The sequence below is a fragment of the Schistocerca gregaria genome, chromosome 5, assembly GCF_023897955.1.
Source record: "Schistocerca gregaria isolate iqSchGreg1 chromosome 5, iqSchGreg1.2, whole genome shotgun sequence".
NCBI lineage: Eukaryota > Metazoa > Arthropoda > Insecta > Orthoptera > Acrididae > Schistocerca > Schistocerca gregaria.
Window position 1 is genome coordinate 630,429,900 of NC_064924.1, and position 26,469 is coordinate 630,456,368.

Consider the following 26,469-nt stretch of genomic DNA (forward strand, 5'->3'; position numbering starts at 1 on the left):
CAGTCGCCAGAACCAAGTGCTGACCCGGACGGAATGTGGCAAGACAAGGTGCCGACTGCAAATGAGCCTTCAGGCGGACAAAAGCCTGCTCACACCCGTCGGACCAACAGAAGGGGATGCTTTTGCGTAACAGCTGATGCAGAGGATAAGCTACCGCCGTTGCGGATGGAATGAATTTGTGATAATAAGCAATCTTGCCTAGAAACGCCTGAAGTTCTTTGACCGTAACACTAGATCGCGTGTTGTTAATGGCCCCAACGTGCTGACGGAGAGGACATATACCCTCACGGGACAAGTGGAAACCAAGATACTCAATGGAGGGTTGGAAGAACTGTGACTTGTCCAGATTGCACCTCAACCCAGCCAAATGCAAAACCCGAAACAGTGAACGTAAATTACGAAGGTGCTCCGCAGTGGAGGCTCCCGTGACAACAATGTCATCCAGATAGTTTATGCAGCCGCGAACGGAAGCCGTGAGCTGTTCCAAAAACCGCTGAAAAATGGCCGGTGCGCTAGCGATGCCAAATGGTAATCACTGGTACTGATACAACCCATGAGGAGTGTTGATGACGAGAAATTCCTTGGAAGAAGCATCCAACGGCAACTGATGGTACGCCTCCAATAAGTCAAGTTTGGAAAAGAACTGGCCCCCAGCGAGCTTGGTAAACAACTGATCAGGATGGGGAAGAGGATATGTGTCAATGAGGCTCTGAGCGTTGACAGTGGCTTTAAAGTCACCACACAATCACAGACTCCCGTTTGGTTTAGAAACCACCACGATCGGCGATGCCCATTCGCTGGAAGTAACCGGAAGGAGAATCCCTGAAGCTGTTAACCTGTCTAGCTCAGCCTTGACAGGTGCACGCAACGCCACCGGAATAGGGCGTGCCCGGAAAACTTAGGGCGAGCCGTAGGTTTAAGAGTAATGTGGGCTGCAAAATTCTTGGCACAACCCAGACCAGCAGAGAACATGGACGAAAATTCAGAACACAATCCATCCAGCTGTTGATACGGAATGTCCTCAGATATGAGGTGCACATCATCATCAATGGAGAACCCGAACAACTGGAAAGCATCATAACGGAACAGGTTTTCAGTGCCCGCATGATCCACCACATAAAACGTGAGGGGCCGAACAACAGACTTGTAGGCAGTGGAAGCATCAAACTGGCCCACGATAGGAATTTTCTGTTGATTATAAGTCCTCAGATTTCGCGTAACTGGAGACAAAGGAGGGGAGCCCAACACCAAATACGTGCGAGAATTAATGAGAGTTACTGCAGAGCCAGTGTCCACTTGCATGATGTCTTTATTCAGAACACGAACAGTAACAAACAACTTATTTGTTTGAGAAAGCACACAGTGAACATCCATGTCCGACGCCTCGTCCTCGTCGACAGGAACTTTATGAGACTGACACACACAAGCAATGTGGCCTTTTTCCTACATGAATTACATGTGGCCCAACGTTTTGGACACGCTGCCCTGTCGTGCTGTACGAAACAACGGGGGCGATAAGGAAGCGCGGAACGAACCGGCTTCTGTGGTTGCTGGTTTCGCTGCGAGCGTTGCGGCCTAACGCGACGATGTTTACGCAAGTGAACCGCCGCCACATCTTCGTTCTCCTATGCAACAGGCAAATTGTCCTTGTCGAGAGTTGACTGTACAGCGCCTACATCACACCACGCGTCTATTTGCGCGCCAGCAGTGTGAGACACTTCAAAGCATTGAGCGATGCTTAGAACTTCCGACAACGACGGGTTTGGCAGTTGTAGGGCACGTTGCCGAACTTCTTTATCAGGAGCAAGCCGTAGAATAGCGTCCCTAACCATTGAATCAGCATAAGATTAGTGATGAGTGTCCGTAACAAACTGACATCTCCTACTCAGACCGTGTAGTTCCGCCGCCCAAGCCCGGTAAGATTGATGGGGCTGTTTACGACACCGGTAGAACGCCACGCGGGCGGCAACGACTTGGGTGTTTTTTCAATAATAGGCAGACAATAATTCACACATTTCTTGGAAGGACAGGGAGGCGGGTTCCCGCAGAGGGGCAAACTGAGATAGCAGCTGATAGACTCGAGGGGAAATCCAAGATAGAAATAACGACTTACACATAGGAGCGTCGACAACGCCGAAAGCCAAGAAGTGTTGCCGCAAACGCTTCTCATAATCCTCCCAGTCTTCAGCGGCCTCGTCGTAAGGAGGGAATGGAGGCGGAGAAGCGGAAGACAGACGATGAGTAAGCGACGTCGACAACGCCTAAATCGCTGCCGTCAGCTGTGTTTGTTGTTCAATGAGCGCTTGCATAAGCTGTTCGATGTCTGCCCCGTTACGAACACGCAAATCCACAACGCAGTGAAAATATCCCGACCTCGTCGCCAAAAAGTGTTATAACCTTTAATCACAATAATTGCGTGGATATTCACACTCTCTCTTAGAAACAATAGCTGATCACATGATTACAACTCAGTCTCTCGTATTGGACTGCCGTGCCGTGACATGCGGCCAGCGCCGTTCATAGCTAGGTGGCGCTCCCGCGCTCAGCCCATTTGCGGAGCGCCTCTATCGCCGTTTGTGCATACTGTCGTGGCGGCACTGTTAAATGTCGTGGCACTATCACAACAGTTTCCTTGTAATGATTTTATTATACTATTACTATTTTTGGAGCTGAGCCCATTGTCAGGTGGCAGCATTGATTTCTCTTACATTTGTGTCCTAAAATATAACACTATTTTTGTGATGTACAATTTAAAAAATATTTTATGTCTGCATCCTAAAATTTTACAAAGTTTTTGTGATTACATAGTTTTACTCTTATTATGCTCCATACATTGTACTTACTTCCTGAAAAGCCCGCCTTTACATGTTATAGGACAGAGGTTTCATTTTATTTTACAATACATACTGATCAATGAACTGAACTAAAAACAAGATGGTGGATACATTTGTCTACATCAGCTGCTCATGCAATGTGCCAAAGAATATGATATGTGTAAAGGTATGTTTATTTCTGGAGTTACTTCAAAGATACTTCTACATAATTCAGATAATTTTATAAAGTTAGATATTTAATAATTTAGGTTTCAAAGACACTGGTAATGGCCAATTAAGAATTTTTATCTCTATCAAGTATTTATTGCTTCTATCATTTCAAATTAAAGGAGTTGTATTAAATTTTGGAGGTACACTTGATTTTTTAATTCTAGTTGATCATTCAGTATGCAGTCATGCTTGTTGTGGATGTGGTTATATATTTCTAATTCCTCTAACAAATTCATCTGTACTCCTTTTTTCGGCCAGATGTAATATTTCATGCTTTTTTCATGGTTATTATTTCTTGCTTTATTCATGGTTATTATTTCTTGCTTTATTCATGGTTATGTCCCTATTGGGCCAAGTGCATAGTGGAAGTTGCTTAGCCTGGGAGCATTCATGTGTTCACAGAATCATACATTGAAACTCCTACAAGTTTGACCAATGTAAAATTTGGGGCATACAGAACAATTTAGTTTATAAATGCCAGACCTGTGGTATACTTCAGTTTTTAAATTAAAGCTATGAACAATTTTGTGATTCATTTTATTGTTTGTGGAAAAACTAATTTTGATATTTTTGGCACAGAATAGGTTTGCAATCTGGTATGACACTTTATCAATAAATCATATAGCGGAGGTGCCGAGATGCGTCTTGGCATCTCTGCTATATGATGAGTGGCAACTTTCCTTCTCATAATACTGTTACATTCTATCCTGGATTTTATGGTGTTTGACTTTATCAATAAAGAAATATTTTACAGAGTTTTGAGGAGATACTTGTGCCAAAGTGCTGTTTGTTTTGGACTTAGAGCCATCATTGTTACTGTATTTATTTTTATTTCTATTGTGAAGTTTAGTGGTGGTGTCAGAGCTGTAACCATTATTGTGGATTATTAGTTTGTTTGTTTGTTTTTTATTCTTGTAGTGACCAAAGGGATTTTTTCCATTCTGTTGCATGTTAATTATGTCAAAGGATTTAAATCTGGCTGTGTTTGGTATGGGAATTTCTTTGATGTTTCCTGAAAGCTCACAGCTATTGCTTGCACACAGACAATCTTCAAATGTAAAGGCTTTGGTGAGAATCTCATTAAGTTTTTCACTGATCTTGTAGAAAGGTCTCTTTTGTGAGTTCACTATCAGACGTACGAGACAATGTTCCCTGTGAAGGGCTCATTATTGAGCATGCAGATTTTGCAAATGAGATTAGGATAAAGTTGGACTCTTTTAGGACTCTTTCAAGCTTAGCCTCTAATTTCAGAAAACATCTAAGACATTCCCATACCAAACACAGCCAGATTCACATACTTTGATATAGTTAACTTGTACAAAAATATACCAGTGAAAGAAACAATCTCAGTAATTAAAAATAACTTGTTTGAAAATAAAAAGATCAGCCAACTTCAAATTTATGAGTATGTTGAACTCCTAACCTAAGTGCTACCACATAAGAACTTCAGCTTTAATAACAAATTTTATGAACAGGAAAATGACCTTGTATTGGGCAGTTGCTTAGCTAACCTGCTAGGCCACATTTACATAAATCACTTACAAACATCCTTTATCCTTTTTCAATGCCAATATGACAATAAAGAAAAATAATATACTAAAAAACTATGTGGCTGACACACTTATGTTATTTGATGGAACAGTAGAAGAAATTGATCAGGGTTTAACAAAATAACCAAAACATAAAATTTACTGTTGAATGCTAAACAGATGGCGGCATAAATTTCTTGGATCTAAAAATTAGTAAATATAATGGTAAACATAAATTTAAAATACATAGAAAACCCACTACAACAGATACCACAATCAACAGCTCATCTTGTCACCCCTAGAAACACAAAAGGGCATATTATAGGATAATGCTCAGCAGATTGGAAAAAAATCCCTTTGGACACTGAAGATAAACTACTAGAACTAAAAACAATCTGTCTAATAGTCCACAATAATGGTTAGAGCTCTGACACCACCACTACATTTCACAATAGAAATAAAAACAAATACAGTAAAAACAACAGCTCTAACTCTAAACCAACAAGACTTTAGGCACAATTATCTCCTCGAAACTCTGTGAAGTGGTAAAGCGTCCTATCAGATTGCAAACCTATTCTGTACCAAAAATATCAAAATTTGTTTTATTACAAACAATAATACGAAACACAAAACAGTTCACAGCTTAAATTTAAAAACTGACGTACACCACATGTCTGGAATTTATAAACTAAATTGTTCTGTGTGCCCCAAATTATACATTGGTCAAAGTGGACTTTCAACATACAATTTTGTGAACACATGCATGCTCTTAGACCAAGCAATTTAAATAAGTCGACTTTCGCTACTCACTTGGCCCAACAAGCAAACACAGACATAAACATACAAGAAAACTTTTAATATTACATTTGACCAAGAAAGGAGTACACATGAATTTGTTAGAATTAGAAATACACAACCACACCCAAACAAACATGACTGCATAATGAATGATCAACTATAATTTTAAAAATAAAAAATTTACTTCCAAAATTTCATACAACTCCTACAATTTGAAACAATAGAAACTCTTATAATCATAAATGATAGAAACAATAATTAATTGGCGGAGGGAAAAATCCTCCATTTGCCATTAGCAGCATCTTCCAAACCTAAATTATTAAAGGGGTCCTCACACATTCAATAGTATTGTCAAACTGTCAATACAGGGTGTATACGTGGACAAGGAAAAAAAAAAAAAAAACCGGATTGCCCGGTTAAAAATACTCTCTCCCAGATGACAGTATATTTTCCCTTATCAATCCTTTGAATGGTTGGGGTTTTATATACGGGCATACATGCGCAGCAACATGTATGCTGCATATTTTCATATTGCGAAAGTATACATTGGAATTCCACCAAACACCTCATGTTACTTTCCGAACCATTGAAATGGAGATTTCGATGCGCTTTTGTAAGCCATTCGTAGCTCGTGTCACGTGATCTGGCCAGCCGATGACGGCAGATTATGATGTAGTCAGCCAACAGCAACATCACTGTTAAGTAGCACGAACACCCAAACAGGGAAAGGTAATAGCTTGGTTTAAATTAATATAAATAGTGTTGCTACAACAAAAGAAAAGCTTTCACATATAATATTGGTCTCACACCAAACTGCAAGAGAAGCTAAGCTTTTGCATATACTGTTGATCTTTTTTGCGTGTTACTCTCTTAAGATATATCACACAAATGTGCCAGTAAAATTTTTAATAATGACATAAAAGTCTGATCTTCAGGGTTCGAAATTCTTCTAAATGGCTCGTCATCAAAGAGTTGATTTTTAAATGAGAGTCAAACGCTCAGTGATTTAATAAATTCATGCTACGTTCTTGCACATAGTTCAACTTCCGTAAAAGGATATTTACTTTTTAAAGTAACGCTTTTCAAACCACTATTCGCAATATTTTCCTTGTTAGAAATAGGTTCGTTTCAGCAGCTGCCAGAGAGCGCAAATAACAGGCGATACCGTGTTTTGGTAGCTATCATGACGTAGGAAGCCCGTATGTACGAACGTGTAAAACAATGAAAGACCATACATTATGTCATAAAAGAAACAAGTCATGAGAGGATTGTTAACGAGGTTTCTCGATCTGATTACTTCTATTTTATCACTGTCTGCTGGATAAAACAAAATAGGCCGCTCTAATACGGCAGTAGTTTAGTAACACACCAAATAAACGAGACTATTTTGGCACAAATGGCAATTTTTATAACACGACAGAATATAATCCACGAAGTACCACTATCACATGCCTATTAGGCCTACTACAAGCAAAAAGCTTTACGTTAGGAAATAGTTTCACATTTCATTCATATGCACCAGCTCCTTAAGCATGAGATCGAAAGGTAGTATTACGAAATTTTTATATAAATTTGGAATCGTCTTATTCTTCCATAATTTGGGTGATGTCCCCGTTTCTTCTCCTTCCTCGTTCTAACAAACAATCTTGTCATCACCAATTCTGTAGCTATTCCTGCCACTGCCAAAATTTGTTCGATGGTTAACTTCACTAACCCTGCCAGAACCACAGGTTTAGTTATCCCGCGATTATTTTCCGGTTAGGCGTTATTACGTGTTCGAGCAACACATTTTCCACGTTACTTCCAGAATAGAACTTACGCGGCTGCTAGCTGGGCACTGTATACTGGTCCTTACTAGTGTAGCGATCTGGCCAAAAATTTTCTGTCAAAATTTCATTTTCTTGGATACACCTAGAAGATAATACGTAATCTTTCTCACCTGTTATTCCTGTCAGCCGTTTATTTCCATTCTGGAAGTCGGAATCTATGGACTTCGCTAGTAATTGTAACAATGGTGATCATTCGCAAACCCAATCAACCACATAATCGGATATCGATTGGCGTTCATCGGTTCGGCTTTACTCCGCTCAGCTCGTATAGCCCCGTCCCCTTTTGTCTGCAGAAAGTTTATTTCTAGATGCGACGAGGATTCTCCTGACCATACATCACGTACACTATGCATGCATCATTCAAAAGTCAACTTATAATTCATTCAGAAATCAACTTAAAATGTGTTCAAAAATGTTCAAAAACCAACAGGGAAGCGTCTCAAAATCATATGAATAATCGATAGACAAACCAACGCGAGGTGCTAGGAGCATTGTGAAACAAGTTTTTTTCCTCAAGAATATGAATTTGGCGGCCCCTTTCCCCGGTAACATCTAGCTGCTTGCTGCAGCCATATTCCTGTAGCCAGAAGTCGGAGAATCTACTATTCTAACGTGGCTCAACTGCGCATGAGCCCGCGCGTAACTGCTAAGACAAATCAAATGTAAACAATTGCGACTTCACGCTCATTGGAGGCAATTTGTTGTTATGAAGCATTGCATAGTCTTCCTAAAGCCTTTGACACATTTTCAATTGGCAGACGCTTGCATGACCAGTGTGTGTCGTTGCTGTATTTGGCGCATTGCTTTGCAATTTAAGTTATTTTCGTTTTTTTCTCAACTGAAAACTACAACAATGAAAAATTTACGGGATTCTAAAAATATTCCGGGTTTTTCCCGGTTTTCTCCCGGATGAAAAAATTCCCGGGTTTTTCGCGGATCTCCCGGTTGTCTCGGGTCGTGTACACCCTGCAATATATCAACTATCTGAGGGCACTTATTGATGTATTGTCAATACTAGAAATATTGATGAGCAGTACTGATGGACCTCAAAATATTCTCAGTATTGTCAATACATTCTGAACGTGTGAGGTCAAATATTGAATTTTTACAGTTTGCCATTGTGTATATCATACCACAAATTGAAGTTTTGAGGATTTTTCACAAAGGAATTTTAATAGGGCTATGCTTGGGTAATCATTGTGTATGACACTTTAGAATGGTTAATGGAGGACCCTCTACCTCAATGCTTAATTCATTAATTTAAAAATATAGTATAGATTATGTTACATGTCAGTTCTGAAAAATGCTGCTATTTCAAAAAATACGTCATACCTCTACAATGACTAGTAAGAGTCTGCGAAATGCATGTCAGTTTCATCACATTATCACAACAAGAAGAAGAAGAAGATAATTTCTTGAACAGGTCATTGCCAGGCAGGTTTCCACAGAATTTTACTGACCGTGCCTTCTGATATTACAGAACTAAACTTTGAGCATTAGAATGACCTGCCTGTCGCCAGACATCTTGCAGTTACTCCTAATCTCTTGTCAAATGCAATTGCTTCTCTCATTAATGTGTTTTGCTTCTCTCTTTTATCTCATGTCAACACTGATAACTTGTAGTATGATGCACAACTCATTAGGAAATAATCTATGAAATCTTTCAGGTCCACGATTATGTGGCCAGACGCTCCTTTTTCAACTAACCTTGGACCCACTTCCTCTTTTTCGTTGCTTTCTGCTGCTTGCAAGCTACAACTAATATAATTGCAGCACACACTTTATTTAGGGTGTCTAACGTCTTAACGTAGTAAAATCATGTTGTTAACTGACATTTTTTGCTTCAATATACTAAAGATTTATCAAACTACTATTGTCAATAAATACTGAACGCGTGCAGGCCCATTAGACGTTGCTTCAATATACTAAAGATTTATCGAACTAGTATAGTCAATAAATACTGAATGCGTGCAGGCCCGTTTGATGTCCACCATCTTGTTTTTAATTCAGTTCATTGATAAGTATGGATTGTAAAAGAAAATAAAACCACTTGTCCTATAACATGTAATGGAGGCCTTTTCAGGAAATAAGTAAATGGAATGGAGCATATATAAGTGTAAAATTGTATAATCACAAGATTTTATTATATTTTAGGACACAAATGTAGCTTCCACACTAGCATCTGAAAATGGGATCAGGCTGAAACTAGTAATGGTATAACAAAATCATCTAAAGAAAATTTGTGGCTGGTTGCAGTATTTCCTACAGTTTAATTAACCATCTGGGATTAGCGCTCTCCCTCACACACACACACACACACACACACACACACACACACACACACACACACACACACACACACACACACACACAGAGAGAGAGAGAGAGAGAGAGAGAGAGAGAGAGAGAGAGAGAGAGAGAGAGAGAGAGAGAGATAATCACCCACTTTTTCATTTTTTGGCAGATAATTGCAACATACACACCTTTCCAGTACAAGGTTCATCTAAGGAAACTGTGTGTATCTTGGAGTGAGGGGTGAGAAAAATGAGTAACGAAGGTTGAGACCAGGAGGGTTACAGGAACATAGGATTAGTGCAGACAGAGTTCACACCTGTGCAATTCAGAAAAGCTGGTGTTGGGCGGGGGGGAATATCCATATGGCACAGGCTGTGAAGTAGTCATTGAAATGAAGGATGTCATGTTGGGCAGTGTGCTCAGCAACAGGGTGGAGCAGTTGTTTCTTGGCCACAGTTCGTCTGCGGCCATTCATGTGGACAGACAGCGTGATAGTTGTCATGCCCAATGCCGCACAGTGGCTGCAGATTAGCTTGTAGATTACATGACTGGTTTCACAGATAGCCCTGCCTTTGATGAGATATGTGATGTTTGTAATAGGACTGGAGTCGGTGGTGGTGGGAGGATGTATGGGACAGGTCTTGCATCTAGGTCTATTACAGGGATATGAGGCAAGGGGCTGGGAGCAGGGGTTGTCTATGGATGCACAAGTATATTGTGTAGGTTCGGTAGACAGTGGAGTACCATGGGGAGGGGTGGGAAGGACAGTGGGCAGGATATTTCTCATTTCAGGGCACTACAAGAGGCAGTCAAAACTATTTCTTTGTGAAATTGTTTCAATAGAATTTCTTCAGTATACTATTTCACTTTGATTGTCTTCTCAAATTCCACAATTTCTCTTACACCGAAGAAACACAAAATTTGATATCAACATAGACAAAGGTGTGTTTTCATCTTCCAAAGACCCAGTTTCTCATGGAAATAGTTTGCATTATAGAAAAAAAGAGGAGGTTAAGTTTTTCAAGTTCTTCTGACAATGAGGTCATTGAAGACAGAGCACATGCTCAGACTGAAAGGCAAGAGAAACTAAAAACAGCTATGTTCCTTCCAAAATAACGACTCCCGCAGTTGCCTTAAGTGAATTAGGGAAATAAAAAGAAACCTAACTCCGGACTGAGAGACATGTATCTGAACCTCATTTCTCCCACATACGAGTCCACGTCTTAAACAGTGTAAAAGAAGGTCATAAACATTCTGAAAATGCTTACAACCCTAACATAAAACTAATATAACAAGTCTTTCTACCAAGATTAAGCTACAAGAACAACTCACGAATGGAAAGTTATTTCATGAAATTGTTGCCACTTTCATTTTGATTAAAATTACTAATATTCATTGTCAAACAATGGGAAATCTAGGATGGGAAAACAAAAATATTATGAAAAGGACAGATTACTACTCACCAATTAGAGCAGATGATGAGTCACAGACAGGCACAACAGAAAGACTGCTACACATTTAAGCTTTCAGCCAAAAGACTTTCTTCTAAAGTAGAAAACAAACAAACACACACACACACACACACACACACACACACACACACACACACACACAAACGTAACTCTCACACACACATGAATACTGTCTCTGGTTGCTGACTTGTGAAAATAAAATAACATATATTATTTTTTTTTTTAAAGAAAATATTCACAAAATACTTAGTGTCAATGACTAACATACCAGCGGTGTTGTGGCTAAAGCCTTGGCACTTTTTAGCCATGCTCCCAAAAGAAATGCCTCACTGGAACCCAACAGTGTGTCCAAATCACCCAGCAAACTGAGGAAATCTTCAGCATTTTTCCTGAAAGGTACCAGACTAACTATAGAATCGCTGATAATAATGTAGAACAATTTTTCACATTTTACATAAGAATCATCACTTACTGAAATTCTTGTACATCATCACTAAAATACGCATTCATGAAGCGTCTGTATAATCCACTTCCCAGCACTTGTAGGTACTGTCTAGTGACATCAACAACATCATGCTTGTAACATGAAGAGTTATTAAATTCCTCTGATGCTAAGAGTAGTTTATCCCATGCTAGAACAACCTCGGAAATGTTGTACCATACCTGTAAATTCCACAATTCATATATAATCAATATTCTTAGCTATTTATGAACTAATTCTAGAGAAAAGAAACATATATAACAAAAATTCTGGAACTGCTGAATCTCTGTAATGTATGACAGTAAAGACTTTTCACTACTTCTATAATGGCTTCAGTGCCAGGTGTGTGTGTGTGTGTGTGTGTGTGTGTGTGTGTGTGTGTGTGTGTGTGTGTGAGAGCTTTATAAAGAAGAGCTTTGTGCAGGTAGTTATTGCCCCTACTATGACATACTTATAATACTTTTTTCAGCAATTGCTATGCAAATATGGGAAAATAAAAGTTACTTTCAAAAGACGTCCGTAATGTGTTTGATATATGTAAGTCTAGGAAGAAAGTGGAAAAATAACACATAAGATACTTAATTTTTGAGTCAGCAGTTTCTTACAGTTTTGCAACCCATGCCATACTATTTGTATTAAAGTTTGAATTATTAATGCAGCTTACTAGACTCCTATTTTTCTGAAAAATTCCAAGACATGAGCAGCAAAATGCCAACATGCTGAAGCAGCACATGCAGCTTGAAATACTTACGTGGTCACTGCCCACAGGTGCAATACTGCAGCAAAAACAGACAAACTTTAAAGAAAAAAAAGTATTAAATAACTACCATTAGCACAATCTCCACGAGAAGAACTGAAAAGTATCAAGCTGGAATGATACCAGTACTTACATTGTGAAGCCCAGAGACCACGAATATAAACACCCACAACTGTTACATGCACTATACGGAATATTGTAATATACACCCAAAAGCAAAAAAAAATCTCAAAACAAGGTGGTCCTATATTTTCGTTATGTATAGTAAATGATATTAAATGAATCCATCATGAGGGGGGAAGAACACAATAACAAATCCATAACATGTCTGCAAGATGCAGCATTAATTAAATTATCCAGAATGAATTGAGAATTAAAATAACAAAGACAATAAATTGGTATGTACATTTTCAATTTTCAGAAGTGCACTAGAAGTAGTAAGATTGTACTGCAAGCAAAGTAAGTCTCTGTGCATAAACAAACTAAACTCCACACTCCTTCCATAAATGAGCATATGACCATGTTTATGTTCAAACTTTAGTTGTGAATCATTCAACCAGTAGTCAAAGGTTATCAAGCTTATTAAGTTCCATTAAGTTCTTGACATTTTTTTCTCTACAATAAAAACAAGTTGTCAGTCCTTGGATTAGACTAATATTTCATTGAGAACTGACTGGAAATAACAACAACTTTTATTGACTATAATTTCCTCACAGATAAACACCAGATGCAAAGATATTAATGTATTACATTAACAGAAACAAATTTATTAAACTTCATTAGGGAACACTAGATATTAATTTGTTGTTTGTGGAAGTCTCTCCATCCAGTGTTGCAGCCTGCCCACCATTAAATTTTCAATCTAGTCATAAACTTGGTCAGATATCTGACAGGAATGAATTTTCTTTACAAACAAGCAATTTAGCAATAAATCAAAGCTTGTTTTGAAGATGATTTCCAAGAATGATTGCCCACTGAACGCATCTGTACCTAACGATATACACTCCTGGAAATGGAAAAAAGAACACATTGACACTGGTGTGTCAGACCCACCATACTTGCTCCGGACACTGCGAGAGGGCTGTACAAGCAATGATCACACGCACGGCACAGCGGACACACCAGGAACCGCGGTGTTGGCCGTCGAATGGCGCTAGCTGTGCAGCATTTGTGCACCGCCGCCGTCAGTGTCAGCCAGTTTGCCGTGGCATACGGAGCTCCATCGCAGTCTTTAACACTGGTAGCATGCCGCGACAGCGTGGACGTGAACCGTATGTGCAGTTGACGGACTTTGAGCGAGGGTGTATAGTGGGCATGCGGGAGGCCGGGTGGACGTACCGCCGAAATGCTCAACACGTGGGGCATGAGGTCTTCACAGTACATCAATGTTGTCGCCAGTGGTCGGCGGAAGGTGCACGTGCCCGTCGACCTGGGACCGGACCGCAGCGACGCACGGATCCACGTCAAGACCGTAGGATCCTACACAGTGCCGTAGGGGACCGCACTGCCACTTCCCAGCAAATTAGGGACACATTTGCTCCTGGGGTATCGGCGAGGACCATTCGTAACCGTCTCGATGAAGCTGGGCTACGGTCCCGCACACCGTTAGGCCGTCTTCCGCTCACGCCCCAACATCGTGCAGCCCGCCTCCAGTGGTGTCGCGACAGGCGTGAATGGAGGGACGAATGGAGACGTGTCGTCTTCAGCGATGAGAGTCGCTTCTGCCTTGGTGCCAATGATGGTCGTATGTGTGTTTGGCGCCGTGCAGGTGAGCGCCACAATCAGGACTGCATACGACCGAGGTACACAGGGCCAACACCCGGCATCATGGTGTGGGGAGCGATCTCCTACACTGGCCGTACACCTCTGGTGATCGTCGAGGGGACACTGAATAGTGCACGGTACATCCAAACCGTCATCGAACCCATCGTTCTACCATTCCTAGACCGGCAAGGGAACTTGCTGTTCCAACAGGACAATGCACGTCCGCATGTATCCCGTGCCACCCAACGTGCTCTAGAAGGTGTAAGTCAACTACCCTGGCCAGCAAGATCTCCGGATCTGTCCCCCATTGAGCATGTTTGGCACTGGATGAAGCATCGTCTCACGCGGTCTGCACGTCCAGCACGAACGCTGGTCCAACTGAGGCGCCAGGTGGAAATGGCATGGCAAGCCGTTCCACAGGACTACATCCAGCATCTCTACGATCGTCTCCATGGGAGAATAGCAGCCTGCATTGCTGCGAAAGGTGGATATACACTGTACTAGTGTTGACATTGTGAATGCTCTGTTGCCTGTGTCTATGTGCCTGTGGTTCTGTCAGTGTGATCATGTGATGTATCTGACCCCAGGAATGTGTCAATAAAGTTTCCCCTTCCTGGAACAATGAATTCACGGTGTTCTTATTTCAATTTCCAGGAGTGTATATTGAACATGCAACTCTATGTCAACCACACAACTCTAGTGGCATAAATTAAGGTAAACGTTTAGCATGTTGCTGGGGAAACACAGTTTATTGTGAATAGCAATGAGAGAAATCATGGCAGTTTTGGGTGCCAATGCTCTCACATGGCAAAATTTAAATCCTCCGTTACATAATGTGTAAAGTGGTTTGAAATTTTGTTGGGTATTCAGATAGCTTCCAAATGATGATAGGAGGAATTGTGTAAAATGTCATGGACTCCACTCTATGAAACTTTGCTAGAAAGCTGTGGGTGCTGATTTTCCTTTCCAACTGTACTGCATCCAGTGTCACAAAAGAACGTCTACAATAAAGAACACATCATTTGACAGTTCCAAGTTATCCATCGAGAAAAGCACCATTTTAGGCTTATGTTGCATAAGAGACTATACACTACAAATGACAGCTTCTGAAACATGACTGTCCACAAACACCATGTGTGACTACTGCGGTTTCTTCAGAGAAGTCTACTATGTTTTAGTCACGAATGAGAGTGGTTCAATCACTAGCCAAAACATGGTTGTTGAGATAGGTGACTCACATATAGCTACTGGAAAATACCAAAGCGGATGACCACTGAAAAATGAAGGTGAACATATTTGTAGGTATTTGACAACATTGAAAAAGAATCCCACAAGTGCTTTACAGTTCAAATTAATTCGGGGGGAGGGGGGGGGGTGTCTCTGATAAAGCACTTTATATTGCCAGGCACATAAGTGATAATCGCTTTGTCATACACACCTTAAAAAAAGTATGCTTTCAACACGAATTTGTGAATCATTCTGCTGAATCTGTGTTAATGGACAATCCATCTGTCCACAGACAGAACATCAAACACTTGTGGAAATCTGTTAAGTCATCAGTAAAAAGAGAGGGACGTCCAGGAGACAGGGACAAATTCTACCTCTTACAATACCTTTATTTCCACAACTTAGGTTGCATGTAAAAAAGACCCTCCTGATACTCTCCCAATATTTCTGACTGGCAGCAGGAGTGTACCTTGGTTATGGGAAAAAGGATTGCTGCCGGCAGCTTACACAACATGAAGAATAGCGCAAGAAGAAGAAGTGGCTGACAAGTAAAGTAACTACATTCATTTGTAATTAATTGTAACTTAGTAAACATTTGTCTTTTGTCATTGCTATAGTGAATATATATAGGGGCTCACACAGTCGATAAGCAATCATTCCTGGAAATTTCTGTTTTGAAAGTATAGAAGCACCAAATCAAACTGGTTACCTCTACACATGGCACCAAGGATACCATCCATGAACAGCACAAGCTGGTTTCTGCGCACACAGTGTGTTTGAAACCACTGCTGACTTCCATGCAGAAGTCTATTTTTCCAGGAAGTCATTATGTTTCACTTGACAAAATGTTCCTAGGATTCTGATAAACATATGTGTGAGTGATATAAGATGGCAGTTCTTTGGATAAATTCCACTTCCTTTTCTGTAGGTGGGTTTCACCTGCCCTCTTTTCTAATTACTTAGAACATTTCTTTGTTCAGGGACCTACTGTGAGTTATAATCAAAAATGGAACTAACTCACTGGCAAATTCTGTATAGAGGCTGATTGTTTTGGAGCCTTGTTGAGGTTTAGTGATTTGCAGTGCTTTTTAAAAGCACCAGTACTGATTTCCCGAGATACGGAACTTGAATGGTGGCAATATTTCTTGATTTTCATGATGCGACTTTTAAAGAAAAAATTCTATCGTTTTGGCTTTTGTTTTGCTATTTTTTATGTTATTTTCTGTCTCATCCATTTCTGAACACATTTTTGGGTCACAGACAGTAACAACACGTAACCAAAATTTCTTGGAATGTGACATCATTCCTGTGATAACATTTACTGCGGCAGTTACTGATGGCTTCAAGCATTTTGTTACAGAGAGTAAAGGCTGTTCTCTTAATTTTTGTCTGCGGCATGGTTATCAATTTTGGAGCAACTATGGCATCCTCTTCAAGCACTTCAGCACTGGCTTCCTTTTCAGGCACTTTAACAATATTATTGATGTGATAAACTGTGGCATCCACTAGTATAGCATCTAAAAGTTTACTGATGAGCTAGTTAGTTGGAGGTTCTGTGAGCCACTTTACACGATAGACCATAATTGTGTGAAATGACTCATTTTACACTCACATTGCGAATTAATTTGTACATATAGTTAACACACATTTCAGCAACAAAAATTCTTCAATAAGATACATATAAAGGATATACCATAACATTAATATTAACAAGATATACATGTGGTGGTATATCACATCTATTGCAGTGCAAAAGAGCCTAAATATGATGCTGTAGTTGCTTTGAAACTGATAGCAAATAAGTAGAAAACAATAAACACAGCTAAGTGGTAGAAGAATAGCCTTTCATCTCCCCAGCAAAATATTTAAAGCTGACATCCCCAATTTCCATTGCCATGGAAACAACAAGAAAATTTCAAATATTGTTCTTGATGTAGCCACGTGATTTTGAATTAACATCTGCATATCTTTGGATTCATGCTTTGCATTGTACTTATGGTGCCTTAGGCACTGCTTCTTACAAACTTTCTCAATATTATTAGTACACCAACTTGATATCTACCATCTTCAATCATTACAATAAGTACCTATTTTTCTTGAGCTTGACTGCCTATTTGTTTGAATCTTAACCCCAGCCCTTTATTATCTAACATAATAATACAAATTGTTTGCTATACACATAAAACATGAGTCCTACAAATGTGAGTTTCAGTTCAGTTCACAAATCCACTAACACTGACAGAAATGTAGGTGACCATTAAGTGCAGCAAAATTGTTGTAATGTTCACAATTGGTGCAAGCCCAGATATCCAGGTGAGCTAATTGAGGTGTGAAGTTTAAAGCAAAACTCTCTATAGACAACAGCCAGATTGATCAAAGTTAGGTACTGTGAGTCCAAATCATATCCAAGTAAAAATCTGTAAACAAGGCACAGTGTCAACACAACACTACAATGGTGCATAACTGTATGCTTCATAAGTATATGTGAACTACTGGTGGTCTAGTGTACAATTGTTCACTAAGTGCAGTACTTTACTCTTGATGACCTCTACTAGTAATGGGCTCACATGCAGGACACCTCATTCCAATAAAAAAGTCTATGCTATGGCTGTTTAGATGATTCCATTTCTGAATCATTGCTCGATGGGGATACGGTGAGTTCCTTTAATGATGTTGCAGCACAGAATAGAAAGGGGCAGAAACTTTAAAAAAAATATTAAAACCCTCTCACAGTGCCACAGGCAAATTCAAGTCAAGCCAGAGACAGAGCTAGAATGTCACAAATGGGTCAGGCAGAGTACAGATGCGCTTGCAGCAGGAAGTAGACGGCGACAGAAAACCAAAGGAAGGGAGACAAGCATATTCATTAGCTCATAAAACATGATGCAAGAGACACTCTCTCTTTCATAAGAGCACATACTGAGGGACCGACACAGCAGTTAACAGCCTGTTACTGAATATAGCAAATAAGGGGGACACATTTGATCATTACAAACAGAACTTTGCATCACAGCCTCATGCTAGCTCCTTTTAAATACTCCAAATCTTGTCATGAGTTGATCATTGTGATTGATGGCATTCACAATAATAGCACATGATTCCATGACTGCAATACTGTACTGATTCTACATCCTAGATGCTCCAGTACAGTCTATGGACTAGCCGAAGATGTACTCAAGATGATGGATTTCACCTGATGAACTTCAAGTTGCTTGATGTCAACCATCTACTGATGGAGGAACTGACATCTTCCGATAACACCACATGGCAGAGCACTGCCAGTACCAAACTACAATGCAGAAGCCAGCAACAATGCCTCGTGGGATCTACGTTCCTGTTCAATGTTCAGACACCTTTGGGTGCTAAAACCTACCGACCACATGACTACTGATACCAGGTACATCACAGATGTATCATCAAGGGTCATTGTAGAATTTGGAGCAGGACTGAGAATGCTGCAGCAGTCAGTGTTTGCGCTGGGTAATAGGAGAGACTGCTCACCAGCAGTCTGCCACAGCGCCAGGGTTACTGACATCTTCTCCTGGGCATGCAAACACTCAGATGACTCAATGGATGTCAGTTAGAATCCAACCTGCAGCTGAATGGACAACAGCCCAGGCTGGTGTGGAAGAACGGCGACTTGTAAACATTGTGAATAAATATCTTAATTCTAATAATGTTTTACTAGTGTTAAAAACACTTCACAGGAACCAAACAGCTATCCTGACTTCAAAGTTATCTGTGTCTGAGGAATGAATAATCTTCTCCTCATTCATTCACTGAGTATTTAAACCTCTGCGGCTTATTTTTCTGGACTTTTGTTCTTCGATGTACAACTTTGCTACAACTGCATTGTAACCAATGATCTCAGTGTCCATGTCAACATCCTCATACAGATCTTATCTGGCTGCTGCCACAGATCTGGTATATTTTAATTTTAGTGTATGGTTCTGACCCTCTACTCCTGGAAATTTTCGACAAAAACTTTTATATGTGTTTACAGGAAACTTTATCTCAACAAACAACGTGAACCTGTAATTTTCTCAATAATTAATTCAGTTATTATCAAATGAGTTCAAAACATACATACAGAGAATCTCCCAAAAATTATCATTTACTTTAGCAGAAGCATTTGGCGGCTGATAGGAAGGATCCAACAACAAATTAGTTCCTTATTCTTGTCGTCTAAGCCATTACAAATGAAGATTCAACTCCTACTTCACTTCATTTGCATTTCTTGTCTGCTACTACAAATACATCAGCTCCCAAACCATGGAACTTGTAGTTTTGCTACATACTTACATTTGTTGACTATTATCAATTTCTAGTCATAGCAAAGCCTCAATGCTTAGTATTATTTGGGCTCCACAGCTTTTCAATAGTGCTTCAAACTTTGACACTTCGTTGCAGGTGCTTCTCCATCTGATCACTAAAATCATGGTATTTTCACCTCTTATGAAGCCCTCTGCAGAATTATTTATTCTGACTGGATAGAGATATTCTATTCTAGATGATCTGTGTACCCATTCCACACACAGCCATTCTCTAGTGTGTAAAACAGCTCAGATTCATTTAGGGAGACCCGCACCCCTCTATCACATGGAACAAATTTAGGAAGTAATAATCTATGTTGCCAGAGAGCAGCCAAAGTTTCTGGCTCTGCCTTTACACTTAGCTCCAAATCAGAGGTCTGTGGTTTGTTTTCGAAACAATGATACAGATTGTGAGGTTTGTCAAAATACCACAAGACACGGCTAATTTGTTTCACATTCTCACAGACCAAAGAACCACTGTTTTAATCTTTAACTAGTTCATACGAGCTGTGAAACACAGAATATAGAAGTTGATCATAATCAATAGGTGTGGCGGTAAGTTGTGTACATCACAGATCTTTCTTGACTAACATGCTGCCCTCATTAATTTACGTTGTTCATAACAAGGTTGTAAGGAGTTGATGTTATAAATTTTCAGTACTTTGATATTTGGAAGAAATTCTAGTGAGGTGAATGCAAGTGTAAGGATAGTATTTTTATTTTATTTTTTGTTCTGGTGAGATTTTGTATTTTTTCCAGAATAAATTTCAGTCATCAGTTGCAAATAAATTTTATCACGCTTCATCAGTTTTGATAAATTAAGTTGTCATTTTCAGAGGCTTATTATTAGTTTAGCTCACAACAATACCTTCTTCATAGAAGGAAAATGCCATTATACGTCCAGAAATTTACATAATTATTATATGTGATTATTTTATACACTGACTGACAGTTTACAATAAGTGATACAAAGAAGTGATTCAGTTATTAGAAATTGGCATTTAATGTTTAAAATAATCACATACAATAATTATGTAAATTTCTGGACATATCATGGCATTTTCCTTCTATGAAGAAGATATCATTGTCTGCTAAACTAATACAAAGATTCTGAAGATAACAAATAACTTTGTCAAAACTGGTAAAGCATAATAAACTTTACCTGCAACTGATGCCTCAAATTTATCCTGAAAAAATAATACTGCAGTTGCTGAAAATTATACCACAAATAAAATAAGAGACTTGTACTGTTTTGGTGGAGAGTTTTCTTCCCCATAGGTTACATAGCAGGCAGGATACGACATGGCACAGCCACTCTTTAAGAAAATTCCCAAAGCATAAAGCAGGTCTAGAATGAGAAACAGTGAAGACCTTAAGAGGAGCTCAGTTGGGGCATTTGGAACCTCAGTTGGAGATGTTGTATACATTAGTTATAGCCCGTATCAGATCACCTAGAAGCTCAATTGAGAAATCTCCAAAAAGGAAAGATCTGTGAAGTTCAAACAGGGGGGGGGGGGGGTGGGGGGGGGGGGGAACTGAAGATTCTCTATGTCAATGTAAGTGGTAAACACATTACACATGGAATGGAAAGCACTGTAATCTACACAATGCCAATTGGTGGTGGATTTTCGAATCAAAGATTTATAGCGACAATGGGAGAAGAAAGTGACATGACATTTGATCAGTTTAATTTGATTCATTGATTTCAGCACCTGGATGAAATTTTATAACACAGCACACACTCAGATGTTCACAGAGGGGACTTAGTTAAATTAATAGTTGACACAATCACATATCTTAGGAAGGTTATCTTGGTTCGCCTGCTAAAACCAGCTTTATTTCACAATTACTGCCCTAACAAGAGAAATAATAGTTAATGAGGTTGTTTCAAACGGTGATCACTAGTTTCAGCATAATAATGGTGACTGAGCACCTCAGCCATGGATTAAATTGCTTGAAGAAATACAGCAGCTCTCTCTCTGTCTATTTCTATCTATCTATCTGGTGGCTAAGACACATTCCCCTTCACCATTTGGCTTAGCACAATTACACAGCTGAATGAATTTTATTTTGATTGCTGATGCAGACCTTTACGAAATAACAAAAACCATGATTTTTGGCCACCTTGTTACTGGGTCATTTATTAACATCAAAATTGCTTTTAAGAGATACTTGCTTCAATGCTGCAGTCAACCATTTCTCCTAACACTTTTAATCCCCCCCCCCCCCCCCCCGCACACACACACACACACTCACACACACACAAAAGCACTGTTCAAACTGATCACAGTCTCAGTACAGCATTTGACATATTTTCAACTTGCCTTCTTGCTTTCTTTGGTCAGAAAATTATGGTTTTTTTCAGGCATCCAGAATGAAAAATACTTAAAAAGAGGTGGACCTGATCAAACTGCCATAAACCAGCATGTATTTCATACATATTTAACTCCATTCTATAACAATATGTCATTTTACTCTTCTTTCTAGAATTTGAACAATTTTTTTAAAGTTCTTCTGAATATTTTTCATAATAAAATATACGTCTTCTATCTTTACACAGAGACAGAAAAGAAATGTTCTACTTTCTATAAAAATTCCAACAGTACATTTCAAATATGATGCTCATTGATGATCTATGAAATTTTGCACTCAAATTCCTCAAAGTGCTACAAACTTCAGCAGAAAAGTCAACAATTTATATGAACAAATTACTGCCTATTTTGCATAATTAAATAACTTCAAATACAGACTTTACTTACAGGCTCACTCAAGAGAAATGATGGTGAGATGGAGATGATGCTTTGTCCATGCATATCGTAACCTGTTGTGCAGTTATACACCGATCCCTGATGCATTGTGAAGTAAGAAGAGCAACGTATGCATAAGTATAGTGTATCAATTACAACATACAATAACAAAATGAAGTTCTGAAACAGTTGTGATTACAAAAATAAAGATGGAATGAAAGTATTATATTAAAAATTTACATATTTGAATGGCATCATATCTTCAACATAAATTCTGTGGTTTTGGTCACTGCATTTACAGATGGTATCATATTTTTATTGTATTAAAATTCTTCTTTACCAAAGTTAATTGAAGGAAATAAATAGCATGGAATATGATGAACCTTATGTTATCAAGACCCAGTAAAGTGAAATTAAAATAGCTGTAGGCACACTTCTGTGTACTGTCAAGAGTCCAAATATTGCAGATACTATAAATCATCTATAAAATCAACAGAATAAAACAGTAAGGACATGAATTTCAAGGATTCCCACCAAAATTCTTTGGTAAGTACTGTATGTCCTATAAACAGAGCAATGGCTGTAATTTCCACTTTCTAGAAATGAATAAGCAATGTAAAACAGAAAAAGAAAATAAATAGCAGAAAAATAAAACATAAAACATTCTACAGTGATGCCCTAATAGGTGGTCACAGCACACTGAATGAAAGACTACTCTAGTAATTTGATTTAGTAAAACATTGAATATGTAAAAGGAGTCGCGTGAGAGAATGCACACAGACTGATTGTGTTGTGGTTGGAATAGACAAGAAATATTAGTACCCCTGGCTCACTAGCACAGGAAAAGAATTAACACACATTACATTGTAAAGAGACTATTGTTACCTTGGAAAAAACAGGCACTAAATGTGACTAATTAACTGTCAGAGAGCAGAAAATTCTGGATGGAAATGTGCGGAGTCATACTGAGCTGATTCTGCATGCTTGGCTAACCCGCTAAAAGTGCACCACCCCAACCCCCCCCCCCCCCCCTCCCGTCTCCTTGGAAGAAGCTACCTTTCCACTATTTTTTCAACAGAGATTTAGGAAATGTTACAATTTTTAACACACATTTAACAATACAGGGTGTCTCACAAAAGACACCTGGGAGGGGCCCACAGGTCACAGGCGCATTTGCCAGCTGTTGCTGCTGCATCTGCCAGTTGTCACTATGCATAGTTCTCAGACACCAATACTTTGTGCATGCCCCCTACACTATGAGACTGGTTGTACTGGTGTTTCTGGTGTTTTATTTCGAATTTTTTTTTTGTCTCTTCAAATATTATTGCTATACATCATTACTGCAACTGTGCCAAATCCGGGGCTTTCGCTGCATGTATGTCACTGGGACCAGTCCTCAAGACAGGAACACCATTTGCGTGTGTTCTATACTGTGCAGCTGAGTGTTCTGGTGTTTTGTTTTGAGTTTCCTATCGAGTTTCCACTCAGTATGGCATACATGAAGGATCAATGAGTGTGTCTTGTGCTGGACTATGCAAAAACAGAATTGTATGTAGAATGTTAGCTGGAATTCATATGAAATTTCCTAGAGTGCACGTTTCCAATGATTCAATGATATGTAAATTATCAAGAAATTTCAAGAGAGTGGATCGGTGATACAAAGGAAGGCATAGAGAACCTAGAGTTTTAACTGAATATAAATTACACAAGATAGGGGAGGCATTGGAAAGAAGACCGAGAAAATCTCTGCACTGTTTCGCACTTCAGACTGGTGGGTCACGAGCATCTTCTCAAGAGCTGTGCACAAATTGAAATTGAAACCATACAAAATAATGGTAGTGTATCAAAGGAGGAGCTCAGATACCAATGCTTGACATCCGTTATCGCAACTGGCTGCTACAGTCCATGCATGATGGGGAAGCTGATCCTGATACACTTTTTTTTTCAATGTCATTTTAATCTTTGGGAAATGTTAATAGACAAGGTGTATGCAACCAATCCTCACACACTCAAAGAGATGGATGATAGGGTTCAGCCAGTCAATTCCCTGATTTCGACAACCGAAATTCGTCACGTGTTTGGTAATGTGTTCACGAAATGTCAGGCTGCTATCAGCACAGAGGGACATCATCTTGAGCACCTACTGCAAATAAAGCTAAGTTTAAGTTAATCATATGGCAACACTGTTTATGGTTAATTCAGGGGAAGCACACATGCAGCCGACTACCAGTGGCGCCCGGCGGGTGTGGTGGCAGCAGCCAGTGGCCATGCTGCGTGACCCATGGGCCCCTTCCAGGTACCTTTTGAGAGACACCCTGTATAATTCTTCTTAAATACATTACAGATGTAAAAAAGTACTGAGTATAACAAATTAAATGTATCTTTGAAGTAAATAAATAACAAATTGTGGAACTTTCTAAGAAGTAAAACAAAATCTGTCTTATTGTTTAAGGTAGCTAACATACATATCTTTTAGTATTATTTGATTGGATAGATAAAAAATCTACTCACCAAGTGGCGGAAGAACACAGAAACACACACATAAAAGACTGTTGTGATTGGCAAGCTTTCAGAGCTAGTGGCTCCTTCTTCTGGCAAAAGTGTTGATGGGGAAGAAAGAAGGGTGAAGGGAAAGGACTGGAGAGGTCTAGGAAAAGGGGTAGATTTGGGAAAGTCACCCAGAACTGCTGATCAGGGGAGACTTACCATACAGGATGAGAAGTATGCAGTCCCCAACAATCAGTCTGTACAGCTCTGGGTGACTTTCTCAAATCTAACCCTTTTCCTAGACCTCTCCAGTCATTTCCCTTCACCCTTCTTCCTTCCCCTTCAACCCTTCCGCCCGAAGAAGGAGCCACTGGCTCCGAAAGCTTGCCATTCAGAACAGTTTTTTGTGTGTGTGTGTTTTGCCTCGGCTTGGTGAGTAGATTTTTTGTCTATCCAATTAAATAATTTTATTAATAATTCATTGTTTATGTTGTTATATCTTTTAGTATGATGTATTATAAAACAGAAAGAAACTTCCACATGGGAAAAATATATTAAAAACAAAGATTCCAAGACTTACCAAGCGGGAAAGCGCCGGCAGACAGGCACATGAACAAAACACACAAACACACACACAGAATTACGAGCTTTCGCAACTGGCAGTTGCTTCGTCAGGAAAGAGGGAAGGAGAGGGAAAAATGGAAGGATGTGGGTTTTATGGGAGAGGGTAAGGAGTCATTCCAATCCCGGGAGCGGAAAGACTTCTCTTAGGGGAAAAAAAGGACAGGTGTACACTCGCACACACACACACATATCCATCCGCACATACACAGACACAAGCAGACAAGATATGTGTGTGTGTGTGCGAGTGTACACCTGTCCTTTTTTTTCCCCTAAGGGAAGTCTTTCCGCTCCCGGGATTGGAATGACTCCTTACCCTCTCCCATAAAACCCACATCCTTCCATTTTTCCCTCTCCTTCCCTCTTTCCTGACGAAGCAACTGCCAGTTGCGAAAGCTCGTAATTCTGTGTGTGTGTTTGTGTGTTTTGTTCATGTGCCTGTCTGCCGGCGCTTTCCCGCTTGGTAAGTCTTGGAATCTTTGTTTTTAATATATTAGTATGATGTATAGTAGAGAACATATTTTATTCACTCCTCATAAATTATTATTAATAGTTTATAAATTATTAACTGTAATTGATTGTTGAAAACACATTCCTTTTCAAGAATTATGTTTTACTGTAATTTTACTTTTCATTTCCTTGCTTTGGGCAACGCAAAGCCATTGATTATGTAATTGAAAAAATTTAAGAGCCTAGTGGTATTCTATCAACAGGATAGCTGAATTTGAGTCTGCTTCACCTTTACTTGACCTCAAGTACCTGTTATATCATTTTCAGTTTTCTGAAGCTGCTGTCACTGGAACTATCATAAATATTCTCAAAGCCATTTTGATGTTTGGATAAGCATCTTGTAACCCAGAATTTGAAAATGCGGAGGGGAATATCCATTAAAATATCAAAAATGAGAAGTTGCGTCAGTGCTCCTCTCAGCTGTTTCAACTACAATTTGAAAGCCGCTATTTTGTTAACAGGGTTGTAGCCTCTCACCGATGTTATTCAATCTGTATATTGAGCAAGCAATAAAGGAAACAAAAGAAAAATTCGGAGTAGGTATTAAAATCCATGGAAAAGAAATAAAAACTTTGAGGTTCGCCAATGACATTGT

General features: G+C 39.3%; 1 protein-coding gene across 8 annotated transcripts in view; it reads right to left on the reverse strand.

The window, feature by feature from the left end:
• LOC126272523 (alpha-N-acetylglucosaminidase) overlaps nt 1–26,469 on the reverse strand; it is a 382,435-nt gene that overhangs the window by 110,542 nt on the left and 245,424 nt on the right. For 5 of the 8 annotated variants that reach the window (XM_049975433.1, XM_049975431.1, XM_049975438.1 and 2 more), the window contains exons 13-15: nt 22,269–22,355; nt 11,440–11,630; nt 11,236–11,356 (exon numbers count right to left, since the gene is read on the reverse strand). In XM_049975433.1, coding sequence (XP_049831390.1) covers nt 11,236–11,356; nt 11,440–11,630; nt 22,269–22,355 — 399 coding nt within the window. The remainder of the gene's footprint in view (nt 1–11,235; nt 11,357–11,439; nt 11,631–22,268; nt 22,356–26,469) is intronic. The other 3 variants (XM_049975432.1, XM_049975434.1, XM_049975436.1) reach the window with 1 other exon arrangement.